We start from the raw sequence: 19,932 nt of genomic DNA, 5'->3' as shown, positions 1-19,932 counted from the left end.
AGAAAGGTGCGCACGTGGATAGGAATTCTGCAAGTCTGTCAGTTGGAGTCTCCGAGCAAAGCGTGCAGGGTTGTTTGTTTCGCAGTGTGCCTCGTATGCGTTGATTTGGGATGATGAACTATAGCGTTCCGATAGCTTACAATATGCGTTATTCACATCTTACCTCGGAAAAATTGGCTAAGCTTGGGGATTTTCTGTAATACAGTTTAACCCTAAAACGAGACAAAATGTTGTGTAATATTGTGAGAAACCCACACTGTTATTACGGCGGTGAACACGTCATGTTCCGTGTCTTCTTAATCCCCGTGACTAAGAAGAAACGCGCAAACACAAACACCTTCGACTACGTTAAAGAGCGCGACTATGTTTAGCCCCATGAACTGTGCAAACATCTTGATAGTGTCAAATTCCCAAATCTCAGCTCTTAAAAACATACATTTAGAGTCGAATATCATAGACACACTCGTGAATAAGGTCTTGTTCTGATGACAAATGAAAGGTTATTTTTACGGGAGAATGAACAAACATATAAATAGAACATTCTCATGTGGTGCTCGGGAGTGTTGAGAGGTACGCGAGGATTTTAGGCCTGCGGAATTTCGTTTGGCGCATGCGACGGAGTTCCAGACGTCTATTGTTTTATTAGTGACGTATCGACATATCAGCTCAGGCCTGCAGAGCAAAGGAACGGAGCTGACGCTGTTTACCCCCTCAGCAGGCACATCCCCTCGTCCACGAGCCCACGATGACTGACGACGCTGGCGGCACGATCAGCGCAGTCGTCCTCGTGCATGCGTTTGAAGGTGATGCTTCGTGTTGGGCTTAAGAGTCGGTGCACGGCAGTCAGAGCTCACATTCCACCCCAGTGCGGAGGTGTCCAGAGGGTGTACGCTGAAACCCAAGTCGCCGCTGCTCCCTTTGAAGTCTGCTGCACGTTTAACATTTGCATTCCGATACAGTAATGCAATCAATCAAGGCAGGTAGCATCCGCAGTGAAAGTTTTCTCTCTTTCTCTCCTCCCATCTCTTTGGTCTGTCTGTGTGTCATCTCTCTCTCTCTCTCTCTCTCTCTCTCTCTCTCTCTCTCTCCCTCTGTACTACAAATGCAAGTCCTACTCCTGTTATTTATGTCGTGTGTGTGTGTGTGTGTGTGTGTGTGTGTGTGTGTGTGTGTGTGTGTGTGTGTGTGTGTGTGTGTGTGTGTGTGTGTGTGTGTGTGTGTGTGGCTGGATGTGTAACAGCACAGGAGCAGAGATCAGATCAGATGAGTCGTTTATCTGTTATCTCTGAGCCACGTCTCTTTGATTTACCACTTTTGTTTTCCCAGCGCTTTCATCGGCCAAACGGAGAACAGGCTGTATTCAGCTGCCGGGGGTCGGCACTCTAATTCTTCAGTTTATCGTTACATAAAAGACATCGGATAAGTCCTCTGACCTCAGCGAGCTTTGAATTATGGAGAAAACGCAATCAAATGTCTTCTGTCCCTATTCTTCGGTGAACAGAAGAGGTGGGAGATGACTGTGCTTTTTACACACACACACACACACACACACACACACAACTTTACACTAATTACCTTATTGTAATCCACCTGTATATAACGATGGCAAAACTGGAACCAGGGTTGTGTTAACATGGGATTGTGCTATCTACCATCTTCTGTTCATATATTATTGTGTGTGAGTGTGTTCTTCTCTATCTGTTCATATGTGTGTATGTCCTCTATCTGTGTGTGTGTGTGTGTGTGTGTTTTGTTTGGGAGGAGCGATTCTTCATACTTGGCTTAATCTTTATGGACAATAAAGATCCCATTTCAAAGTACAGCAGGGTGTTATGCCTTGGGTCCTGGCAACGCTTCCCTGAGAACAGGTCTCCGAAGACCAAGGCAATCTCAAACACACACACACACACAGACCAAGGGAATCTCTCTCTGTCACACACCCACCCACCCACACACACACGCAGACCAATCTCTCTCTCTCTCTCTCTCTCTCTCTCTCTCTCTCTCTCTCTCTCTCTCCTTCACCCTGCCAATCCCCCCCCACACACACACACACACTAAGACCAAGGAAGTCTCTTTCTCTGTCTCTCTCTCTCTCACACACACACACACACACACACACACACACACACACACACAGCTGAATTCTCATCATTCTGGATCCATGTATCCTCAACTCTGTCTTTCTCTGGAGGGTCCACAGCAAACCTGTTTGATTCAGAGGTGCAGACAGTCTGGGAGGGAAAACCAGGACGTCTCTCTTAGTACTAAAATCAAATTCCTGTGTCACACTACACTATAAATCAAATTCCCCCTTCAGTTTTGTTCCATTGTTAAAGCACCTCAGGCTAAAGAGAGAACTCACACACTCCCCCCACGTTATGATCTGATAGGATTAGAAACCCCACTGCACATAATGTTTTATAAGCGAACCTAAAAATGACAGCCAAATCGAAACCACATGGACTTTACGTGTCATGACCTTTTCAAGCCAAGTCACAGCCATCTCTGAAGTCCCCACGAGACATCAGCTTCATCAGCTTCATCAGCTTCACCACGGGCGGTGCAGTTTGAGTTCTAGCGCACGGATACTGGCACACGCCCTGGCAGTGGGCGAACAACCCGTCTATGCCACAGGAGGACGTGCGCAGTCATCGACCGCACACAGCAGGGGGCGGTAGTGGGATCCGCAGGCCTGCACTTCCTTGGAATGTCCAGTGAATTTCTGGGATTGGTTCTGTATAGAACAAGAGGGCGGAGTTAGGACATTCAACATTTACCACCACTGCCAGGCAGTTCTATGGGACCCTGCCCCAGAACTTGGAGAATGGTAATTCACACTGGAGAGAAGACTCAGCCAGTCAGGGAGAACATTAACTGATACACACTGGAGAGAGGACTCCCATGGGCACGTTAGTTTACCTGGGGGAGGACAGACCATTCTACCAGGTTCATCCTCTGAAACAAGCTCTGGTTCTAACTGGGTCGGGGAACTGGAGTTGTTTTTGCTGACTCATAACAGATTCATTCTTGCCACAGGTCTGCCTCTGGTTAATACTCCAGCCCCGAGGAATCTCAGTGTCTCTCCCACAAACACAACCGCAAGTGAGTTTAAAATGTTTACTAATGAAGAGTTCCCCTTTCCCTCCCTCCGCACACGACCTGGCTGACACACAGGCCCCAAACTCTAATTCCTTCCAGCAGCGATTGCCTCTTCCAGCTGACTCACATTCAACACGCCATAATTACATCTCTGCTGAACTTTACTGGTCTTGCATGGGCTGGACTGATGGAGGCTCGCAGCACAGTGTGTGAGGGTTCAAGTGTGTTAGAGGCAGCTGCTGCTAGGACAAAGTGCTCAGTCACCACCTGGCGAGTCGAACTGCCTGTTTACTGTCTGGCACCCACACTAGAAACTTCTTAGGTATGCTGAATCATATAGGTAATACAGCACAGATCTGTGTCCGAGACAACAGATAATCTCCTGCATTAAACTGCACTAATGCTGGGTGTTCGCAAAATACACCCAGGCATCTTTATACTGAGATGGTGTATGATGGAAAACTGTAATCCTGGTTGTCAGAGGCCACACCTCCTCTATTAAGCTCCGCCTCTTCGGGGAGGTGGTGCAGACACAGCCAGGTCATAGTCCACCTATTACAACCAGCACAACCTCATACGTCATAACACTCAAACTTGATCTGCATATTTTAAACATATAATAGGATTTAAAGAAAACTAAAATACAGGAAAATAATTTCTCAGATGGTGATAAACCAAATAATTAAGATACTTTTCTTTCTTATAAAAGTCTAGTCTGTTACAAATTTATAAGTGATGTGATTTGATTAGATTTGATTTTTAATCAAACTTTTTAAAGCATCAGAAATCAGTTTGTAGGTATATGGCGCCATCGTGTGGTTACCGGCAAACAATTCAGTATCTTGTCAGGCAAAAGCCACTGATCACTTAACATTTAAAAATGTAGAAAAGTTGCAACGTTTCTGTTATATTCTGAAGTGTTCGTTAAAGTCAAATGTGAGTACTGCCACAATCACTAACCGCTTTTAACTAAATTACCATAATAATGATATTTTCACAGCTAAAACGTAATATTCCATTCCTTTAAAAATCGACTAATCAAGCTCTATACGGAGATCGCTGTATGTGCATTCTCTTGTTCTTTAAGCGCTTTCGGGCTCCACCCAGAACGCAGGTGGAGCGAGGCCAGCCTGTCCCAGCAGACACCCGAGACCTTTAATCTGGGACCGGGACGATCGCGTTACTCCACAGAAATGAAAGTGGGCGACAGGCTTAGAAAAGCCTTCATCCGTGATGAGCTAAACATGCAAACACGCGCGAAAGTGGCTAACACGCCCTTGTCCCCACAACCACAAGAGCACAGTTTAGGACTGTTCCCAGATCGGCAACAATCTCCCACTACAGTTTACACTTAATTTAACTCGCCTACCGAGTCGTTCCCGAGCCGGTTCAGATGTATAGGAAAACATCTAATTATGATACACATAGCACTGTCGTTAACACACCCATATGAACATTGTTGTGGAGTGGTGTCTTACGAAATCCCTCCAAGGGGGGTTATGTTCAGTTTAACAACCCACCCAAAAAGTGGTTAACAGCTTAATCAACTCAGGATCAGATACAATATCTACACATGGAAAAAGAGTGTGGCCGTCCCTCCCTTACAGCTATAACTGCCTCCACTCCTCTGGGAAGGCATTCCACACAATTCCGGAGTGTGCCTGTGGAAATTTGTGCCCATTCAGTCTTCAGACTTTGTGACATCAGGCACGGATGTTGAACCAGAAGGCCCAGCTCCCAGTCAACGTTCCCGTTTATCCCAAAGGTGTTCAGTGGGGAGGAGGTCAGGGATCTGTGCAGGAAACTGGAGTTCTTCCACACCGAACTCATTAAACTGTGTCTTTTTGGAGCTGACTTGGTGCACAGGCCACAGTCATGCAGAAAGAGGGAAGGGTCTTCACCAGACTACCACCAGAAAGTTGGAAGTGTATAAGTTACTAAAATGTCTCTGTATGCAGTAGCATTACGGAGAGCCTAACATACTGGAGTCCAAATGCTGAGATTCAGCCCCAGACCAGCCTCCATCCTCTACCAATCTTTACCTGCACTGGGCATTCTCGGAGGTGGAGTTCTTCCAGCATCCACCAAACCCAGAATCACCCGTCAGAATGTCAGGTAGTGGAGTGTGATTCATCACTCCCGAGAACATGTTTCTACTGCTCCAGAGTCCAGTGATGGTTCGCTTTAATCCACTGTAGCAGGTGCCTGGCATTGCAGAGTGATCTTAGAATGGTGTGCAGCTTGTTCACCATGGAAACCCATTTGCAGTTTGGAATTCTGTAGTGAGTGATGTAATAGAAGATTAACAGAAGATAGGTGATAATGAAACTCTGTAGTGAGTGATGTAATAGAAGATGGGTGATTATGGAGCTCTGTAGTGTGTGATGTAATAGAGGATGGGTGATTATGGAGCTCTGTAGTGTGTGATGTAATAGAAGATGGGTGATTATGGAGCTCTGTAGTGTGTGATATAGATAGATGGGTGATGTTTACATGCCTCACTCTCTTGGTGGTCCTGCTCTGTGAGTTTGTGTGGTTTACGACTTCAGGAGGGGAGAGGGTAGATAGGGAGAGAGACAGGTAGAGATGGGGGAGGTGTAGATATGGAGAGGGGTGGATGAGGGCTCAGTATCACATCCTCACCTCTGTGCTGCTCACTGAGACACAATGCACATATATCAGCTACAGAGACAGTTAAAAGATTCATAAAAGTACTTTACATAAACTTAAGTGTAAAACTATCGAGCTGGAGGTCTGTAGTTCTATAAAAACAGAATCAGAAACAGTCACAAAATAAAAGAAAAATATAAGATGTATGAAAGGAGGTCATGAATTCCTGAAAGTTTCCCTATGATAATCCATAATGGAGACTCACAAAGCAAGCTTAGTCCACCTGCACCCTGTACATGCAGAGATACTGGCCAGTCAGATCTGCCTGAACTGTGCTTGGATAGATTACACAAATTTCAGATCATCTTGCTACAAGTACAGACCTGAAACAAACAGGACATACTTAAAGCACCAGACATCCAGTAATAATGAGGACAATAACAGAGATGATAAATACTCTTAATTCGACAACATTAAGATCTCAAACAATCACAGAGCCTGGCCCAGTGAGTCAGCTTTGTCACATGGAGAACTCTAATCCTGAGCAATGTCCTTAAGGTTGTCACTAGGGCAACCAGCATTACTCTAGAAGTACATACAATACTTTCTATTGGAATACGTTTATTTAAAAAAATTAAAAATTATTGAAAGCTTCTTACTTGTACTCTGTTTCTGCCACTCCTGTTGTAAGGAATTTCCATCTGGGATTAATAGCAATGTATACACGGTTAACGTCCGGGCCCTGCACACACCCTAAGAGCGTGACATTAGTAGCCAGCCGGCAGGTACCACGTGAGCAGCTGTGGTTTGAGCGAAAGCAATCTCATACAAGTGTACAATCTCATTAACACGGAGCAAGCGCTCAGGACCTACTACTAAATGTGATTATAGGCAAAAGCTAAGGTTAGCCTAGAGCTAACTGTGTTCATATAGGCTAAAACTAAGGTTAGACTAGAACTAACTGTGTTGGTCTAGGCTAAAGCTAAGGTTAGACTAGAGCTAAATGTGTTCATATAGGCTAAAACTAAGGTTAGACTAGAACTAACTGTGTTGGTATAGGCTAAAGCTAAGGGTATACTAGAGCTAACTGTTCATATAGGCTGAAACTAAAGTTAGACTAGCGCTAACTGTTCATATAGGCTAAAACTAAGGTTAGACTAAAGCTAACTGTTGGTCTAGGCTGAAGCTAAGGTTAGACTAGAGCTAACTGTTGGTGTAGGCTAAAACTAAGGTTAGACTAAAGCTAACTGTGTTGGTCTAGGCTAAATCTAAGGTTAGACTAGAGCTAACTGTTGGTATAAGCTAAAGCTAAGGTTAGACTAGAGCCTAACTGTGTTCATATAGACTAAAACTAAAGTTAGACTAGAGCTAACTTTGTTCATATAGGCTAAAGCTAAGGTTTGACTAGAGCTAGCTGTGTTCATATAGGCTAAAACTAAGGTTAGACTAGAGCTAACTGTGTTGGTATAGGCTAAAGCTAAGGGTATACTAGAGCTAACTGTTCATATAGGCTGAAACTAAAGTTAGACTAGCGCTAACTTCATATAGGCTAAAACTAAGGTTAGACCAAAGCTAACTGTTGGTCTAGGCTAAAGCTAAGGTTAGACTAGAGCTAACTGTTGGTGTAGGCTAAAACTAAGGTTAGACTAAAGCTAACTGTGTTGGTCTAGGCTAAATCTAAGGTTAGACTAGAGCTAACTGTTGGTATAAGCTAAAGCTAAGGTTAGACTAGAGCCTAACTGTGTTCATATAGACTAAAACTAAAGTTAGACTAGAGCTAACTTTGTTCATATAGGCTAAAGCTAAGGTTTGACTAGAGCTAGCTGTGTTCATATAGGCTAAAACTAAGGTTAGACTAGAGCTAACTGTGTTGGTCTAGGCTAAAGCTAAGGTTAGACTAGAGCTAACTGTTGGTGTAGGCTAAAACTAAGGTTAGACTAAAGCTAACTGTGTTGGTCTAGGCTAAATCTAAGGTTAGACTAGAGTTAACTGTTGGTATAGGCTAAAGCTAAGGTTAGACTAGAGCTAACTGTGTTGGTATAGGCTAAAGCTAAAGTTAGAGTCTGACTGTAATGATGTCTAGAAGGTTTGCATATTTTCTCCATCTAGGCATACACGATGAAGAAATGTAATAATGACACACAATGAAGATATTTAATAATGAAACTATTTTATATTTTATATCTATTTTATAACTTACAATGCATTGACACCAATGGATCTTCTAGGTTTTCCATAATTAAGCTTTCAAAAATAATTAAATTAAGATGAAGTACAGGGAAAAGTGCCATCGTTTATGAATAGAAATATAACAAACAGGACGAGCTGCCTGGTCACAGAAAACGGAGAGGAAAGAAATGATCCAGGCTGAGGGCTTCCGCCATCGGCATCCTGTTGGCCATCTGTGAGGTCTCAACATCTGTGCTCCCTCAAATGCCCGGGGGTTTCAAGGAACAGTGACAATATTTCTACCGAATCCTGGGGAAGTTCAACAGGGTAATTACCCAAAGAAATCTTAATGCCCACGAGTGGTTTACAAACCGCCATCCTGAAATTAACCAGCCCTGGAGCATCATACATTATAATTAATCCACCCTGGAGGAGCAGGTTAGGTGAGCCATCTAATAGTGATGCAGTCCGGTGTTATATGATGCACCGTCGTAAAACTTTGGTATTAATATATATTTAAAATTAAATAACCACTGCTCTGTGAGACCGTCCCCAAGCCTGAGTCCAAATTCGTACATACTACAAATGACAATGTTGCAATTTTACGTAGGCCTCTGTTAAGGATTGAAGATGGCTTGAACACATTTTGGACGCAACAGGATCACTGTGTTGCACAAACCGTGCAGTCTTGGTGAGGTTAAATGGTGTTGTCAGAAAACGCAAATGGCATACTGTTTTGAGGTGTTTCTTTACTAAGTTGGCATGGCAGCATGCGATTTTAAATATAACCCAGGGCGGTATTTCATGAAATGGGTTTAACAAACCACAAACTTGAACTCTGAATTGTCCTTAACTTGACCCGACACACCCAGTTATCGGTTCCAGAACAGTGGGCTACGATGTTAGCAGTTGAGGTTAGCCAACTCTGACTGAGTTGAACTGAAGCGTGTTAAGTGAATGCTTCAACAAGTATCCAAACTTCCCTTTTGTGATCATGCTGTAAACAAAGACACCAAAGGCAAAACACATTTTCTGCTTTGCACTTCTCCAACACACTCATGCCAAACATTACACACTGTTTCTTACATTAGGCCCATTGTTCAGTGAAAGCTTTTGCAGTCATGGGGAAGACACTTCTATTCAGAAAGGGAACCATGCCTGAAATCGACAACACCCACACACACATCTGAATACACTTACACAGGAACCGAGCACCAGTCTGTCTTAGCACTACAAACAGACCTCAGGCCAGTGCAGCTCTGTGAGAACAGATGTGATGAGAGTGAAAGGTAGAGGAAGAGGAGGAGGAGGAGGAGGAGGACAAGAAGAAAGGGGAGCAGGCAATGGATGGAGACATATTTCCCATGAGCTTAGGGCCACTGTGGTGGACCATGTCCTGAACCTGCAGATGAGGCAGACAGGAGAGTCCAGCCCCACCTTAGTTGCTATGCTGCATTTGGCAACCACTCCTGTTCACAGTGACTTACTGAAGTGCTTTTAGGCTCTATCAGAGACACACCCACATGGGAGAATAGAGAGGTTAGTGTTGAGAATACTGTCAGGCTGAAGCCCTGGCCAGAGAGGAAGGAAGACCGTAAACAAGTACAAGTGAATATTTACCTCTTTAGTGACTCAGTGAATAGGTGAGACTTCAGTTTTCGTTTGGAGACAGCCAGTGTCTCAGCTGTACAGACAGCCAGTGGAAGTTTATTGCTCCTCCTGGGTGCCAGGTGTCTGGAAGGATGGTGGTTCAAGTTGAGTGGTACTGGAGGCTCAAAGACACCATAGTGCAGAACACAGTTTGATTAGTGTCTTTAGGGATGTGGGAGCTGATCCAGTGACTTTGTAGGCGAGCGTCAGTGTTTTACGTTGCAATATCGGGGCATCCATAATACAGACATTGTGGAATAATGTTAGTCTACACCAGGCTGCTCTTGTCTGGGACAGCCTTCTTACGCTGCCAGTCTAAGAATTCTTTTTGGCTTGGCCTTGGAAAGTATATGAGTGCATTTGGAGACACTGAGGTGGAGTCAGTGCAGGGTTGGATACGGCATGAAAGTGGGTGTTTTCCCCCTGTTGCCTTGCCAGCAGTGATGTTGGTTGTTATGTACTGTAGATGAAGTGCTGTGGCCAGTACCTAACAGAAGGCACGAATCTCTCCATCCACCCAATCCCATACAATCTCATTAATCCATCCACCCAGTCCCATACAATCTCATTAATCCATCCATCCAGTCCCATACAATCTCATTAATCTATCCACCCAATCCCATACAATCTCATTAATCCATCCACCAAATCCCAATCTCATTAATCCATCCACCCAATCCCATACAATCTCATTAATCCATCCACCCAGTCCCATACAATCTCATTAATCCATCCACCAAATCCCATACAATCTCATTAATCTATCCACCCAATCCCATACAATCTCATTAATCCATCCACCCAATCCCATACAATCTCATTAATCCATCCACCCAATCCCATACAATCTCATTAATCCATCCACCCAATCCCATACAATCTCATTAATCCATCCACCCAGTCCCATACAATCTCATTAATCTATCCACCCAATCCCATACAATCTCATTAATCCATCCACCAAATCCCATACAATCTCATTAATCTATCCACCCAGTCCCATACAATCTCATTAATCCATCCACCCAGTCCCATACAATCTCATTAATCCATCTACCCAGTCCCATACAATCTCATTAATCTATCTACCCAGTCCCATACAATCTCATTAATATATCCACCCAATCCCATACAATCTCATTAATCCATCCATCAAATCCCAATATCATTAATCCATCCACCCAATCCCATACAATCTCATTAATCCATCCACCCAATCCCATATAATCTCATTATTCATCCAAACAATCCCATACAAGCTCATTAATCATTCCACCCAATCCCATACGATCTCATTAATCCATCCACCCAAACAATCCATCCACCCAATCCCATACAATCTTATAGCATACTGTTTTATGCTGTAAGCAATGTTCATGCAATGTTTATGTTATGTTAATATCATTGCACTATAATTTTACTGTAATTATTTTTGTAACAGGCAGAAGTCTAATTTCTGCAGGTTTTGCATATTATGATTTGAATAATTACATCAAATTATTATTCATTAGACATTGGGAATGAGACAATGCCAGCAGGTATATTTGAATACATTTTATGTCAATTCCTAATTCTTTTGCCATGACAACCTTGATATAAGACAACATGGTTGGCTGCTGTTCATGGTTGTCAAACTGACACATGTAAAAAAAATGATAAAATACAGAACTTTAGAAATGCAAGATGAACTAGATGTTACTTTTGCCTCTTCCTAGCTGCGTATAAGGGAGGTTTACAAGAATAGTCTGAACATGCATAGCTCCAGATAAACCACATTCATTTCCAAATGAAAAAGGTAATAATAATAATGATAATGATGATGATGATGATGATGATAATTGTATATTATTAGATATCTAATAACAATTAATAATGATAATAATAATATCACCATCATTATTAGTGTATATCATTATATCTAATTATATATCACAATAACAATTATTAATAATAATAGTAATCATCATAATCATCATTACTATTAATATTACAAATAAAATAAAGTTTATTATTAATGAAACAGACAAGGCCAGAAATGTACAAAAGGTCAATACAAATCTTATAAAAGGGAAACAAATCACATTCCATCTACAATAGTTAAAATCCAACATATGATAGTACATATAGTACATAGTGCATTTCCTAAAGAAATTTGAATAGTTCCTTAAGAGTTCCATGTTTTTTGTAATTAAAACATATTTTTAAAGATTAAGCTCTACTTCTGTCCAAATTTGTAAGTGAATGATAGGAAACAGATATGAAAAATGTTATTGTGTATGAAAAGTTCCATAATTATGTTTCATAATAACCTTTTAAAATAGGTAAGGAGATTAACATTTGTGTGAACCTTTTTTTTTGGGGGGGGGGGGGGGGGGGCATTTTAAGCTGACATTTTGCTGACATTTTAAGAATACAATATGAGACATAAACTTTTAAAAATGGTTACTTATGTCCATTTTTAAAAGAAAAGGCATGAAAATAAATGATGCATATAACCCACGTGTTAGCTACGTAGTTAGCTACGTAGTGATTAGGTCGCCTGCGTGGATCTACATTGCCCTGTACTGACGCATCCATAAATCCACATAAAGGTCTTTACATTTACAACGCAGACAGAGAATTAAACAGTTTAAAAAATAAATAAATAAATCTGCGCAGCGAATATTCGACGTGCAGCTCCGGCGTCTGCGCCCTGCTCTGCCGTGCGCGTGTAGTGGGCGGCGCGAGGCTGAGGGACACGTACGAGCCCGCAGTGACGGAGCGGGGGCGTCCGGGGTGTTACCGTGGGAAACCGGTGCTTCCACGTCGTTGCTCGTCCAGACCTAATCTGTTTCTTGATGCCCGCTCCCCGTACGCGTGGATCGGACTGCGGGGAGCTGTGAGCCGTGAGCTACACGCACACCCGGGAGGAAAATGAGGCTCGGTGCGCTCGTAGGTGTCGTCAGGCCCGTCGGACCCGTGGTCGTCGGGATCTCGCTGGGCTTCACGCTGAGCTTACTGAGTGTGAGCTGGATCGAGGAGCCCTGCAGTCCCACCGCGGCCGTGCACCAGTCGCTCGGCTTGCTCCAGGACGCGAGTCTGGGAGCGAGAAGACCCAATTCCATCTCCACCGGCCCTGATGGAAGGGGGAACGAAGATTTCCAGCCCCGGATTATTCCGTACAAGCCGGCCAAGAAGTCCCAGCCTCGGAAAGTTTCCAGGTTAACGTTTATTTCTGCTCTGTTCACTCCGACCTTCCATTATTGGCGATTTCTCGGGTTTTCATCAAGGCCGTTTTACACGAGCAGAGTTATTATTCGCTTACTCCAGTATTCATTACTGTTTTGGACGTCCTAGTATAAATGCCCATAACGGCTGTGTGCATTTCAGTTCTTAGAGTTCTCCCAGTAAACAGGCTGCTTCCAGGCGCCTTAAATAGGATATAATTTAATTAGTTGGTTAAATGATTTCACGAATACTAAGAAACGAGTCGTCGTAGGGAACTAAAACGCATGTGCCTGTGCGCAACTGTGAAGGAGCATTTGGGAGACTATGTAAAAACTCACTGTAAAGGGGATAATTATTTTAATCCAAGAATGTATGTCAAAGATCCTCATCTCGTGTTTATATGTAGTGACATATTCTTACAGACGAGGGGGTCTCCCCTAATTTCTATAATGAACAGGGGGCTTAGTTACAAGTTTACAACAATATATGTTATTTTTGTGAGATACAGGCAGTTGATTATTGAGAACTATGAACATGGAGGTTTTATGATAGAAATAATTTTTATAATCTATCTGGGATGAAGGACACCTGGGAAACCTGTTAAGTCACAGTCCAGGGACACTATTCCCAGGAACTATTCCCAGGCTGCAGCTGCAGAGAACACTGCCTAATAATAACAGAAGTCAGAACCAGTTAAAGTTATTTCCGTGAAAGTGTCACACAGCCTGTAGGCCCGTGTGTTTACACAGCGAGGCATGTGCCATTTATACTGGTTAATTCACATTCAGGTGACAAGCACAGCACAGCTCAGACCACAGCACAGAGAGCCGTCTGGGTTTGCTTCAGGTCACTGTCACGCACAGGAATGTGTGACCATATTCAAAACTGAAGGCAAGGGCACACACAAACACTCGGTGAAGGTACTGGACCAAAACAAGAGGCATTCTTTCTCCCTCCTTAGTTTGCATTAAAGAGGAAAAGAGAAAGAAGGAATATTGTTGGTGTGCATCCATGATTAGGATTCAGTGTTTGTGGGATTTGCAGCCTGTGCTCAGTGTGTGAGGGTTGGGGTAAGTGCAGCCAGGGTTCCAACTTCACACCTCTTTAGATGTGAGCACCATCTGATGGTTGACTCTTCCAACACCAGAGCTGGAGCTTCTATTCTTAGAGAAACGACAGCAGAAGTGCAGTAATAGAGCTGAGTCTGATTCTGCAGGGATCTGGGTCTGATTATACAGGGGCATGGGTCTGAAGCTTTTGAACTGTTCTGCCGAGTTATTTCTACAGTCACCTAACAATGACTAGCCCAGGTTTGAGACTACATCTGTCTATGGGGCAGTTTTTAACATCAGCTACGACTGTCATCTTCACCTGAGCAGAAAGACCAGGCCTCACATTACTCTACACCCCACATCACACTACCACATACCACCCCAACCCAACACCACCACACACCACACTACACCATAGTGCACCCCCACACCACTCAGCACATAGAGCTGTATTACTGTCTCTAAAACAATTAGCTCTACTAAATGGCAGGTGCCTCGTTAATCATTCCATTATCCTCCATAATGAGCTGTGAGTCCTGTGCTAATGCTAATCACTGCTAATGAAGCTGCTCTCGTCAGCAGGGCCAAGTACATCAGCACAGAGCTGGGTATCCGCGAGCGTCTGTTTGTGGGCGTGCTCACGTCCAAGAGCTCCATCAACACCTTGGGCGTGGCTGTCAATCGCACCATCAGCCAACATCTGGACAGCGTGCTGTTCTTCACGGGCGCCCGCGACCGCAAAGTCCCGCACGGCATGTTCGTGGTCACCCATGGCGATGAGCGCCACGTCTGGAACATGTACCAGACGGTCAAATACATCCTGAAGCACTTTGTGTCCGAGTACGACTGGTTCTACCTGGCACAGGATGACACGTACACGCAGGCTGAGCGCCTGAAGGTGCTGGTGGGTCACCTGAGCATGAACCGGGCGCTCTACCTGGGCAGGCCGCAGGAGTTGACCGGCAAGGAGGGGCATGGACGCTACTGTCACGGGGGCAGCGGCTACCTGCTGTCTCGGACACTTCTGGTGCAGCTCCAGCCTGTTCTGGAGAACTGCAGGAATGACCTCATCAGTGCCAGACCTGATGAGTGGCTCGGACGCTGCATTGTCGACTACACTGGCACCAACTGTGTGGAGCAGCACGAGGTAGGAGCTTGCATGCTCTGCAGGTGTGTGTGTGTCTGTCTGTGTCCGCGTCCGCGCACGTATGTGTTCGGCTTTTCTCCCTGTGGAAGATCTTAACTCGGTGTTTGCCATCAGGGTCCCGTCTCTCCCCTCCCAGGGTCATGCGTGTTTGACGGCAGGTCTGTGTTCAGTAGCGTGTTTGTCAGCCTCTTTATTTTCAGACTACCAGCATGTTCACAGAGTCGATGTCTGACTATCTGACTAAGAGCCCAATGACTGAGTCCTCCAGCGCAGTGTGAGGGGTGTGCGTGCGTCCATCTGTCTATCCCGGCCTGCCTATATCCACTGCTTGTACTGTATTGATCTGGGTTCACCTGAGATGTCCCCTCCTTACCACTGCTGATGTCCAGAGCAATTGAGCATTCTCTCTCTCTCTCTCTCCTCTCTCTCTCTCCTCTCTCTCTCTCCTCTCTCTCTCTCTCTCTCTCTCTCTCTCTCTCTCTCTCTCTCTCTCTCTCTCTCTCTCTCTCTCTCCACCCCCCCCCAGGTACAGCATGACAGAGGTCTGTTGCTCTGCTGTCTATCACAAATCAGATTTACCTTTTGTCTGGAAGGTGAGAGAGAGAGAACAATGTAGTCAGTTATTACAAGCTAGAAATGTATAAACACTAAACCCAGTGTTTACACTAAACCCAGTGTTTACACTAAACCCAGCGGTTACTCGCAGTGATGGGGCCCTCTTCCGTCTCATTAGAAGCTCAGTGAAAGATGGCTGTCTTCCCTTCGTGTCTCTTGACAGCAACACTTTGACGTGGTGCTTTTATCATAATTAAGCTTCATGTTCCCCTGCGTAAGGTTGGACACACCTGCGCTCGGATCCATCCACGCCCACGTCCTTGCCCAGCTGTCCTTCCTGTAGACTTGTGTCGGCGGTCAGTGTCCTCTTGAGCCCTGCTCTTTTTTACATGTGTGGAGAAAGCCAGCAAACAACAAACAAACAATCTGGACTTTGAGGAAGGTGTTGAGGCTTTGAAGTACAAGCCTGTCACTTTCCTTTAGTCAAGGAAACCACCACAGATTCCTGGGGAACTGGGAGGAATGTTCACAACAGCCAAACGTTGGTACGGAATCCAAACATTCCGTGTTCCTGACCAGTGGAGGTGAGAGGTCAGCATCTCGGAGGGCTTGCGTTCCTCTGCGTTTGACTGTGTAAAGTACTGCTGCGTTCTTTATACAGATTTTGCACTGAAATAGTCTAAACAATGTTTAAAATGTATTGTGAAAGCACTCGCTGAAAGTAAACACTGAGGAACTCTGTTCAGTTATGACCATCGTTAATGAATGTGTCTGAGACAAGGAGAGGAAGGAGAGTCTGTATTCCACTTTTTCAGAGTGTGTGAGTGAGTTTGTTCTGCTGGCCTCCACTAGCTGAGCCCAAACCACCCTGTGACCTTCCCTGAAACAGCACATGTGCCTGCAGCTGCCAGCAAAGGCCTTGACCTCTGGGAAACGATGAAGTTACACACATCGCAGTGGAGAAACTGAAGTGCTGTTTTGCTGGCGAGCGTACTGATTGTTGGAGCCTGTGGTATCACGTTCTTAGTGGTGTCAGATAGCCTGACCCTGAGCAGAGCATATCCGTTTGCCCGAGCCAGAGTGAACCACTGCACAACATTGACACCACACGACAAACCAGATGAAATGACCATAAGTGTCTTTGTTTTGGAATTGGTTTCTTGTGTTGGCTACAGGATCTTTCTAAATCCTGTGATGGGGTCTTGCAGTCTGAGGTCTGCCATCATCTGTTTTCTTTAAAACAGTTATACTGTTTAATCTGCAGTAAGTAAAAGGCTTCACTTCACTGCGTCTGTACTGCTGGTGTGATGTCTGGGGAGAAGGGGGGGTCTCAAAGTGAATGCGGGACTGTACCAAAATAGGAGTTGCTAAAAGGGGATTTGGGGGATAAGAACCAAGCAAACAGAAAAGTTATTTTGCTCTGTTGGCGTGGTAGAGCTCACTCATTTAGACAGCGTCGCAACTCAAAAATCTCCTGTTTAGAGACGAACCACAGCTTAAGCATCTCACCTTTAGTGACAGAATGCTACGTCACCCTCTGCTTTGAGAGGTCTGGTGTCCTGTGGGTAATATGTTCACAAAATAGCCTCTGAGAGCGTATTGCATAAAGTTTGGCTGTGAAGTATCAAGAGTCTGGGCATCAGGGTGACGGAGGGGAGGGATCGCTGGGAAACAGCAACTCCACGACTCTGTCAGGACAAAGTCACCAGCAAAATGAAATCTCCCCTCTGTTCTTCCAGGGATTGCGGTATTCCCACTACGAGCTGGGGAAGAACTCGGAAACCAGTAAAGAGGAGAGCAGCCTCTTTAGGAATGCCCTGACGGTTCACCCCGTGTCCGACCCAGAGCACATGTACAGACTACACAAACACTTCACCCAGATCCAACTGCAGAGAACATACGAGGAGATTGAGAAGCTTCAGGTAAGGTCCGGCCCTCTGCGTGCGAGCCGGACCAATAAACCAGTGGGATATGGGAGAAAGCTTTGGGCTTTTTGAAGGTGTGTAGTGAAAGGATCAGTGATGTAACTGGACATTCATTAGTAATTCTGTCCACATGTATCAGAGGACAAGACGTTTTTATGGAGGCGTTGTAGATGTCTCTCTGCCTTTCTGTCTGCATTCTCTCTGCCTCTCTGTATTCTCGTTTTTATGGAGGCGTTGTAGATGTCTCTCTGTCTTTCTGTATTCTCTCTGCCTTTCTGTCTGCATTCTCTCTGCCTCTCTGTATTCTCTGTCTTTCTCTCTGTATTCTGTCTATCTTTCTCTCTGTCTTTGCAGGCTGAAATAAAGAACGTGAGCGAGCTGGCCTTCGATGGTAACAGCACCGTGACGTGGCCAATTGGGATCAACCCCCCGTTCGAGCCCAAGAGCCGCTTCGACGTGCTACGCTGGGACTACTTCACTGAGCTACAGCTCCACTCGTGCGCGGACGGCTCGCCCCAGTGCGAGCTTCACGGCCTCGACCGGCTAGATGTGGCCGACGCCATCGAGACGGCCGTGGGTGAACTGAACAGGAAGTACAAGCCTGTGCTCCACCTGCGGAAGCACCAGCTGCTGAACGGGTACCGCCGCTTCGACCCCACCCGTGGGATGGAGTACACGCTGGACCTGCAACTGGAGGCCGTCAACCAGAGGGGCCAGAGCTGCTCCATCGCCAAGCGTGTGCACCTGCTCCGCCCGCTGAGCCACGTAGAGATCATCCCCATGCCCTATGTCACCGAAGCCACAAGGGTCCACATCGTCCTTCCCGTCACATCCCAGGAGCGGGAGCAGGTGAGCCAGTTCCTGGAGGTGTATGCCAGGAACGCGTTCATGACGGGCGAGAACGCCGTTCTGACCTTCCTCTTCGTGTACGAACCCTTCGAGGCTCAGCGGGTCAACCAGGATGACATTTTCGCTGTGGTCAAAGCCCAGATCGGTGACTACGAAAGGAAGTACCCCATGGTGAAGATCCCCTGGGTCAGCATTAAGACTGAGAGCCTGTCCCTCCTCAAGTTTGTGGACATCATTTCCAAGAAGCACCCGATGGACACGTTGTTTTTCGTAGCCACGGTGAAAACCAGCATCGAGTCTGAGGTGTTGAACCGCTGTCGGATGAACGCCATCAGTAACTGGCAGGTCTTCTTCCCTGTGCACTTCCAGGACTACAACCCTGCCGTGACCCACCATGACGTCCCACTCCCCAAGACGCCGGACCTGGACAAAAACGCTGGTCACTTCGACCGTGATTCCTTCGGCGAGGCCTGCTTCTACAACTCCGACTACGTGGCGGCCCGCACGCGGCTGGCACCTGCCGTGCAGGAGAACGAGGACCTCCTGGAGAGCCTGGACCTGTACGACCTGTTTGTGAAGTACTCTGGGCTGCACGTGTTCCGGGCGGTGGAGCCCTCGCTAAGACAGCGCTACAGCGCGGACAGCTGCAACCCGCGGCTGAGCGAGGAGGCGTACCGCCGGTGCCAGCAGAGCCTGGCGCTCAGCCTGGGTTCCCGTGCTAGCCTCGCCATGCTACTGTTCGAACAGGAACAGGGACACAGCACATAAAACCCCTCCTCTCTACCCTGCACAACACAGCTCTGTGGGGATTACTGTGTACACACACACACACCCTGGAGGAGCTCGGTCATCAGATACTGTATGTATACGGGTGTGTTGGAGAGCTGAACTAGAAGGTGCTGAGATGTTCCACACGTGTGGAGGTTCCTGCTGACATTAACACGCTTCCATACAGTTCCATTTTCTTCTCATGTTGCTAAACATGCACATACAAATAGAACTGAAAAGACACTGAAATCATTTTCACACAAACCGGACAAGGACTCGATGCCGGAGTGTTATAAGAGATAGTCGCAGACAGAAAGAGTGAGCATGTCTCAAATGAGTCTGTTCGTAGTCTAAGTAACACTGCGTTAATCTGTGTGTCCATAACCCTCGTGTCATTAGCACTCACCTCATGTAAGCAAACACTGTTTAATGTCTTGAGAGACTTCCACCAGTGCAGTTGTATAGCTTATGTACACACCGTCCCTGTGACCAGATCTGTTCTTCCAGATGTCTAAGGTCTGAGGCCTCTTTGTGAAATTCTCAAGTTTGCTTCCCATTTAAAAATGTTGACTTTGGTTTCTCACACATTCCTCCTTGCTGGGTGAAGTGTAGAAATCTCACCAGAATTTTGGTTTTGCTTGAAGCAATAAAATTTTAGAAATGGGATGCTGACTGTTCTTGATTTTTGCCAGTTGTTTTGCTCATGCAGTGAGAGATTTACCAGCATTCAGAATAGTTCTGCGTGGAGGTTATGAACGGGCCCGTCTGGGAGGTCCTGTGGTGTCTCTGCCAGTGCCAGATTTGGATCCAGGACACAGACTCATCCCTGTCAACCACAGTCTGTGTACACATCCCAGCAGGACATGGCTACTGTCCGTACTTCAACAGTGACCTCATC

The 19,932-nt window shown here is 45.6% G+C and overlaps 1 protein-coding gene across 1 annotated transcript; it reads left to right on the top strand.

The window, feature by feature from the left end:
• Positions 1–12,078: 12,078 nt before the first annotated feature.
• On the top strand, positions 12,079–19,698 carry chpfa (chondroitin polymerizing factor a). Its single transcript, XM_035522225.2, has 4 exons — positions 12,079–12,731; positions 14,373–14,937; positions 17,232–17,414; positions 17,772–19,698. Exons 1-4 carry the CDS (start codon positions 12,445–12,447, stop codon positions 19,032–19,034), a joined length of 2,298 nt encoding a protein of 765 aa, XP_035378118.1. The 5' UTR covers positions 12,079–12,444; the 3' UTR covers positions 19,035–19,698.
• Positions 19,699–19,932: the final 234 nt, after the last annotated feature.

Source organism: Electrophorus electricus, chromosome 4 (assembly GCF_041902795.1).
Source record: "Electrophorus electricus isolate QZ-2024a chromosome 4, ASM4190279v1, whole genome shotgun sequence".
Classification (NCBI taxonomy): Eukaryota; Metazoa; Chordata; class Actinopteri; order Gymnotiformes; family Gymnotidae; genus Electrophorus; species Electrophorus electricus.
This window is presented reverse-complemented; position numbering and strand designations above follow the sequence as displayed.